This window comes from Dipodomys ordii, unplaced genomic scaffold (assembly GCF_000151885.1).
Source record: "Dipodomys ordii isolate 6190 unplaced genomic scaffold, Dord_2.0 Scaffold180, whole genome shotgun sequence".
Taxonomy (NCBI): domain Eukaryota; kingdom Metazoa; phylum Chordata; class Mammalia; order Rodentia; family Heteromyidae; genus Dipodomys; species Dipodomys ordii.
In genome coordinates, this window is record NW_012267396.1 from 563659 (window position 1) to 570842 (window position 7184).

Sequence of the window (7184 nt, forward strand, 5' to 3'; positions counted from 1 at the left end):
GGGGCGTGGCCGCCGAGGGGGCGTGGCCAGGGAGAGGGCGGAGTCTTAGCGGGGTGGGGCCTACGTGAGGGCGGGGCCTCCTGCACGCACTCAAGGATGAGACCCAGCCAGGCGCGCGGCCTGTCATCCTAGCTACTCAGGAGGCTGAGATCTGAGGATCACAGTTCAAAGCCAGCCCGAGCAGGAAGGCCCGTAAAACCCTTATTTCTAATTAAGCAGCAAAATGTCAAGCTGGAGGCATTGTCTCGAGTGGTAGAACACCAATGGAGCTGGCTACACACACACCACCAATAATAACAACTTATATTCCCATGGCAGGTGCATGAGGCCTGCCCTCGAGCTCGCGGCATGGGGTGGCTCAGAGTGGCGGGTGGGGGGGGAGCCCCGATCGGTGAGGGTGTCCCCCCCACTCCCCGTCCCCCAGGTCCCTGGCTGTGGATCGCTGTGGGGGGCGCGGCCGGGGGCGCGGTGCTGCTGGCGGCGGGGGCCGGCCTGGCCTTCTACGTGCAGTCCACGGCCTGCAAGAAAGGCGAATACAACGTGCAGGAGGCCGAGAGCTCGGGCGAGGCCGTGTGTCTCAATGGCGCAGGCGCAGGTGCCGGGGGCGCAGGCGCAGACGGGGGCGCCGAGCAGGGGGGCGCGGCCGAGTCCCCCGAGGGAGGCGAGGTCTTCTCCATCCAGCTGACGTCGGCCTGAGCCTGCACCCCTCTCCCCGCGGGCCGGGGGCCGCCCCCTCCCCAGACGCACATGGTGGGGGGGCTTATTTATTGTATTTATTCAACTTCAGGGGCCTCACCACCCCATTTTCTACCCATCCCCCAATAAAGTTTTTATAAAGGATTGTCTGGAGGCCATCTCTGCTTCTCTCTGCCACGAGGTGGAATCCTGAGGTCAATTCAGTGAACACAGAACAGCTGGGCGCCAGTGGCTCGCATCTGTGAGCCTAGCCTCTCAGGAGGCTGAGATCTGAAGATGGAGGTTCGAGGCCAACCCAGGTAGGAAAGTCTGTGCTTTATTTTCTTCTTCTGTCTGTCGTTGGGCTGGAAGTCTGGGCCTGGGCGCTGTCCCTCAGCTCTTCAGATCAAAGCCAGAGCTCTACCACTTGAGCCACAGCACCACTTCCGGTTTTGAGTGGTTCATAGGAGATGAGTCTCACAGACTTTCTTCCCGATGCTGGCTTTGAACCAGGATCCTCAGATCTCAGTCTCCTGAGTAGCTAGGATGACAGGTGTAAGCCACCAGTGCCCGGCTGTCCCTGAGCTCTTCTGCCCAAGGCTAGTGCTCTACCACTCAGCCACAGTACCACTTCTGGTTTTCTGGTGGTTCACTGGACATGAGTCCCATGGACTTTCCTTCCTGGGCTGGCTTTGAACTGTAATCTTCAGAACTCAGCTGCCTGAGTGGCTAGGATTACAGGCGTGAGCCACAATTACCTGGCTGTGAGACTCTTACCTCCGATACAAAGCTGGAAGCAGAGGTGTGACTCAAGTGGTAGAGCACCAGCCATGAGCAAAAGAGTTCAAGCTCTAGTACTTCCACAAACAACAACAAAAAAGGTTCTACTTTTTGGAGGCCTAGTATGCATGAGGCACGTTGAGAGCTATCTGGGGGTCGTGTGACCTGCATCCTGTCAGTTTTGTGCCCCATTTCCTGCAATCAGTAGCCCCTTGGGGAGAGGTGGGGACTCCAGCCTTCCTCCTCCCTGCCCAACACTGCCCTCTGACTCCGATTTCCTGGAGGTGGCAGCTAACGTGCTTCCCAGGTTACTGGCAGGGCATGGTCACCTCGCCAAGATAACGAGCAGCATCAGGATGGACAAACCCCCAGGCTCCCCCTACCCCCCCCCCCAGACAGGAATGACTAAGCCACGTCCCTCCTGCCATGTCCAGTGGCTCACGCCTGTAATCCTACTTCATCAGGAGCTAAGATCTAAGGATGACAGTTTGAAGCCAGCCCAGGCTGGAAAGTCAGTGAGACCCTTTATCTCCAGCGAATCACCAAAAAGCCAGAAGTGAAGCTGTGGCTCAAAAGGTAGAGCACCTGCCTTGAGGTCAAAGACTCCAGGACAGCGCCCAGGCCTCAAGCCTCAGGACTGCAAGGAAAAAAAAAGGGCTTCCCCCTCCCCCACCCTCAAGGCCTTCTCCAACATGTGTCCACCCCAGTGCCTCAGTTTACCCCCAAGCCAAGTTTGGCTGGGCCCTTCATGATTAAAAGCAGACAAACAACGGATGAGCAGCAGCCCCCAGGGTGGCACATCTCCCTCACCCCCCACAGCAGAAGGAGAGAGCAGCTGGGCGCCCCCCCTTCTCCCTGTTCCCTGAAAAGCAGGAACACTGGTTCCTGCAGCAGGAAGTGGCCCCGGGCAGCCCCGCCCCCCTCGCTGGCTGCTATCTGAGGATGGCAAAATGGTGCTGGGTGCCAAGGACGAAGACACAAAAACAAATGATATGTCTCTCCACCCCTACCTCCTCCCTCTAGGCTTCCGCAAGCCCAAACCCAGCCCACCCCAGGGCCTTTGCATTCACCTTTTCACTGAGGAGTCCTCTCCTCAAAATCTCTGTACTCACTGGGCACTGGTGGCTCATTCCTGTCATCCAGCTCCTTAGGAGGTTGAGATCTGAGGTTCAAAGCCAGCCCTGGCAGGAAAGTCAGCGAGGCTTCCTGAGTAGCTCGGATGACAGGCGTGAGCCCCCGGTGCCCGGTGAGCGAAGGCCTTTCCTATGGAGGTGACACTGGAGCCGTCTCCCCACATGGCAAGTGGTCCCAGAGCTTCCCCACAGGAGTGACAGGAAGGTCACACAGCCCTGGGCCCCCCGCAAAGGGACATGTCTTCCTCTGACACACCTTACACAGTTTTTTGCAATCCTGGGACTTGAACTCCGGGCAATGTGATGGCCAGGCAGCTCCTCTACCACTTGAGCCACACCTCCATTTCCGGCTTTTTGCTCACTGGAGATAAGAATCTCAAGTGTAGTCTGCCTAGGCTGCCTTCAAAACCTTGGCCTTCAGAGCTCAGCCTCCTGAGTGGCTGGGACTGCAGGTGGGCGGCACAGGATCTCCCTAGGTAGCCCAGACGGAGCCTTCAAATTTCATGCTCCTGTCTGAGCCTCCAGAGGGCTGGGATGTTTGTCTTCTTCCTGACACCAGGGGATGTCCTTTGACACGTCCACTGAGCTGTGTCTGTGTGGGGCTGCGTCGTGGTGGTTGTGTTAATGACGACAGTGAACCACCTCTGCTCTGGCATTTCCTTTATTTGGCGCCCAGCAGGGCTGGACTGAGAAGGGAGGAGCGTGGGGTCCTGCAGCCCCCCCGAGGCCGGGCTCTCCAACTTGGGAACTTGAGTGGGAAGTAACTGAGAGCAGACGGGCTTCTGAGGAGGTCTGCCCTCTCTTCTCCCGGAGAAACTGAGGCAGGACCTACTCAGCTGGCGGAACAAACACTTAGGTTTCCTGAGTGGGGCCTGGATGGGATCCCACGGACACCCCACACCTGCCACACAGACGCTTGGCCTGGACACTTTTCCTGGGCACCAGCCAGCAACTGGAACAACGGGTACCATATTTCTTGTATCTGGGGGGTTGGGGGAGAAAAGAAACCATCATTCAATGAGTGAGTGAGCGAGCGCTTGAACTCAGGGCTTGAGCTCAGGGCTTGAGCGCAGTCCCAGAGTTTTTTCTCTCAAGGCTGGCACTCCACCACTTGAGCCTCAGCTCCCTTCCAGCTTTGCTGGTCTACTGGAGATGAGAGTCTCATGGGACTTTCCTGCCCAGGCTGGCTTTGAATCTTGATCCTCAGATCCCAGCCTCCTGAGTAGCTGGGATGACAGGCGTGAGCCACGGCGCCTGGCTGAAACCACCACTGAGGATGCCGGAAAGCCGCCTCCCAGAAACCATTTTTGGCTGTTTTTTTTTTTTTTTTTTAATCGGTCGTGGGTCTTGAACTCTGGGCCTGGGCGCTGTCCTTCAGCTCTTCAGCTCAAGGCGAGCGCTCTACCACTTGAGCCACAGCGCCACTTCCGGTTTTCTGGTGGTTTATTGGAGATAGGAGTCTCACGGTCTCTCCTGCCCGGGCTGGCTTTGAGCCGCGATCCTCAGATCTCAGCCTCCTGAGTAGCTAGGATTACAGGCGTGAGCCACCAGCACCCAGCTTTTGGCTGGTTTTTTGCTCCCTCCCCTGGCCCTGGGTAAGCAGATTCCATGTGGGGTCCCCGCCCCCGTGTCCGGCTGGGAGACCTGATTCCACAGGCGTTGCAGAGCGGCGTCCCGTCCTCGGCATCTCTCCACAGCGGGGTCCTCTGGGTTCTGCAGGAAGCACAGCGCCGGGGTTCTGCAGGGTCAGGGGTCAGAGGTCAGAGAGTGAGCATTAAGAGGCTCAGGCGGGGTTAGGGTAATTTCTGGGGTGTCTCCGGTGAAGGGCTGGGTAGCTCTGGGCCAGCCTTGGGTGTTGTCACATTGAAAGTGGGGAGCGCCAGGACGGGAGACAGATGGCAGAGCTGTGCAGGGAGGAAGCCGGGGGTGGGGTGACTCAGCCAGGGGGGGGGCGGAACGTGCTGTTTGGGCTAAATGAGGAAGCATCATGGAGAAGGGGGGAGGGAGAAAGACATGGAAGCTGGGAAAGTCCCCCCCCCAATATTTATAGCTCTCACACTGTAGGACTCACCCAAGATCTCATTGCCACCATGGTTGGGCTCGGGGACCCTGGCTGGGTTGGGAAAGGGTTTCTGAGCGAGGCTGGTACCGGCCAGGCTGCAGGAGAGACAAAACATTAGTATGGGGGGGGATCCACATCTTACTCCCCTGAAAGTGAAGATAATTATCCAGGCACTAGGCACTCCAGAAGCCCGAGAAGTCAGGCTTTGTGCTCTGCTAGTCCAGTAGTATTGATACAAGCATGGTAGCACATACCTGTAATCCCAAACCTCAAAAAGAGGAAGAGGAGGAAAAACAATTTGAGGCTAACCTGGGCTACCTGGCAAGACCTTGGCTTAGCCAAACAAACACAAGTATTATTTAAAGCTCACATCTATTTTCCATCTCTGCAGTGTGACCCTGGCCCCGCCAGCTCCCGCTCTGTGCTCTGGGTTCCTCTGGTGTAAAATGGGGTTCAGAGGCTTCACTGGGCCCCATGGCCTGTTACCCAAGTATAGGTTCCTCAAAAAACAAAGCATAGACCTTCCCTACAACCCAGCCATACCACTCCTGGGCATCTACCCTGAACATCACAAGCCAGGATACCATGAAGACACTTGCACACCCATGTTCACTGCTGCACTATTCACAAGAGCCAAGTTGTGGGAACAACCCAGATGCCTTAGAACAGATGAGTGGACCCCAAAAAATGTGGTATGTGTATACACAATGGGATTTTACACTAGAAAGAATAACATGAGGTCACCTGCAGGGAAATGGATGGACGTAGAAGAAATTGTGTTATGTGAGGTAATCCAAGCTCAGAGAGAAAAATGGTGCATGTTTTCTCTCATATGCAGAAGCTAGATCTAAAATACACCTCGGCATGATAAAATAGAATTTCAGGCAATCACACACACAGAGACCAAAGGAGGGTATTCATAGGAGAGAAACACAAAGGCGCAATGCCTATGTGCACCTGAGCATACAAAATAATACTGAAGCGGGGCGCCAGTGGCTCACGCCTGTCAGCTACTCAGGAGGCTGAGATCTGAGGATCACCGTTCAAAACTCTTCTCTCCAATTAACTACCAGAAAACCAGAAGGGGTGCTGTGGCTCAAAGTGATAGAGCTATCCTTGAGCAAAAAGTTGTTCAGGGACAGTGCCCAGGTCCTGAGTTCAAGCCCTATGACTGACAAAAAAAAAAAAAATAAAATAAAGTCTATGAGAAGGCTGGGCACAGTGGAGCATGCCTATAATCTCAGCACTTAAGAAGCTAGGACAGGAGGAGGGAGAGTTCGTTTCAAGCCAGCCTGGCCTCCACAGTGAAATCCTGTCTCCAAACATGAAGTCTAGAGGGCTGGGAATATGACTTAGTGGTAGAGTACTTGTTCTGCATGTACGAAGCCCAGGGTTCGATCCCTCAGTACCCCATATACAGAAAAAGCCAGAAAGGGCACTGTGGCTCAGGTGGTAGAGCGCTAACCTTGAGTCAAAGAAGCTCAGGGACAGTGCCCTGGCTCTGAGTTCAAGTCTGGCAAAAAAACAAAAATCCATGAAGTCTAGAGGGCTTTTGTGCGAACACCATGCCATTTGATCCTGTGTGTGTGCGCACACGCGCATGCTGGAATTGGGGATTGAACTCAGGGCTTGATTCTCCTCCTGCTCTTGCTTGGATTTTTTGCTCAAGGGTGGGCTCTATCACTTGAGCCGCAGCTCGGTTTCCAGCTTTTTTTGGGGTGGTTAATCGGAGATAAGACTCTGAAGGTCTTTCTTGCCCAGGCTGGCTTTGAACCTCAATCCTCAGATCTCCTAGGCAGCCTGGATTATAGGTGTGAGTCACCGGTGCCTGGCAGCCATTTTGTTTAGAAGACTTGAACCTTGCTGGATGTTGAGTGTTTCTGGGAATCCTGAGCCCCGCTATCCCCTCTGCTCTTCAGCTCAAGGTGAGCGCTCTATCACTTGAGCCACAGCGCCACTTCCGGTTTTCAGATGGTTTATTGGAGATCAGAGTCTCACGGACTTTCCTGCCCGGGCTGGCTTTGAACCGCGATCCTCAGAGCTCAGCCTCCTGAGTAGCTGGGATGACAGGCGTGAGCCACGGGCGCGCGGCTCCTGTGATTATTAAGGGGTGACTGGGAAAAGGGGGCCGTTCTCGGCCTGGTCCTACCTGTAGGTAGGTGAGATTCGGAGGCTGCAGTCGGGGTTCATCTGGAACTTCAGAGTCACCCCTTTGAACTCGGGATCGCCTTTCTCGCTGCCCTGGCGAGGGTGCGGCTGCTTCCGGGGTCTTCTCCGCGATGGCGCCTGGGGGTGCTCAGGGAGGCGGCGCTTGGGGCTGGCTGCTCTCCGCGTGTTCTTGGAGCCCTGGGCCATGGCCAGGGGCCCCAGGGACCCCAGGGCCATCGGCTCCCGGCAGGGGCCCGGGGCCTGGGCGCTGGCGATGGGGGGCCGAGCCAGCTCCTCTTCTGCCTTTCGGAGGAGGCGCAGGAGCGAGGCCTGGCAGGCAGGCCAGAGGGACCTGGGGTGGGGCGGGGGACAGGGGGCGTCGGGGT

The 7184-nt window shown here is 56.2% G+C and overlaps 2 protein-coding genes across 2 annotated transcripts in view; one reads left to right on the forward strand and one right to left on the reverse strand.

The window, feature by feature from the left end:
• The window catches only part of Icam5 (intercellular adhesion molecule 5, telencephalin), a gene marked incomplete at its 5' end in the record, with an annotated part of 3316 nt that extends 2620 nt beyond the window's left edge, over positions 1–696 (forward strand). The window contains one exon of the mRNA XM_013033936.1: positions 425–696. Coding sequence (XP_012889390.1) covers positions 425–696 — 272 coding nt within the window. The remainder of the gene's footprint in view (positions 1–424) is intronic.
• Positions 697–3324: 2628 nt separating this feature from the next.
• The window catches only part of Zglp1 (zinc finger, GATA-like protein 1), a 4787-nt gene continuing 927 nt past the window's right edge, over positions 3325–7184 (reverse strand). Inside the window, exons 2-5 of the mRNA XM_013033937.1 lie at positions 6800–7128; positions 4660–4745; positions 4233–4326; positions 3325–3570 (exon numbers count right to left, since the gene is read on the reverse strand). Of these exons, the coding sequence (XP_012889391.1) occupies positions 3441–3570; positions 4233–4326; positions 4660–4745; positions 6800–7128 (639 nt within the window). The 3' untranslated portion in view covers positions 3325–3440. The remainder of the gene's footprint in view (positions 3571–4232; positions 4327–4659; positions 4746–6799; positions 7129–7184) is intronic.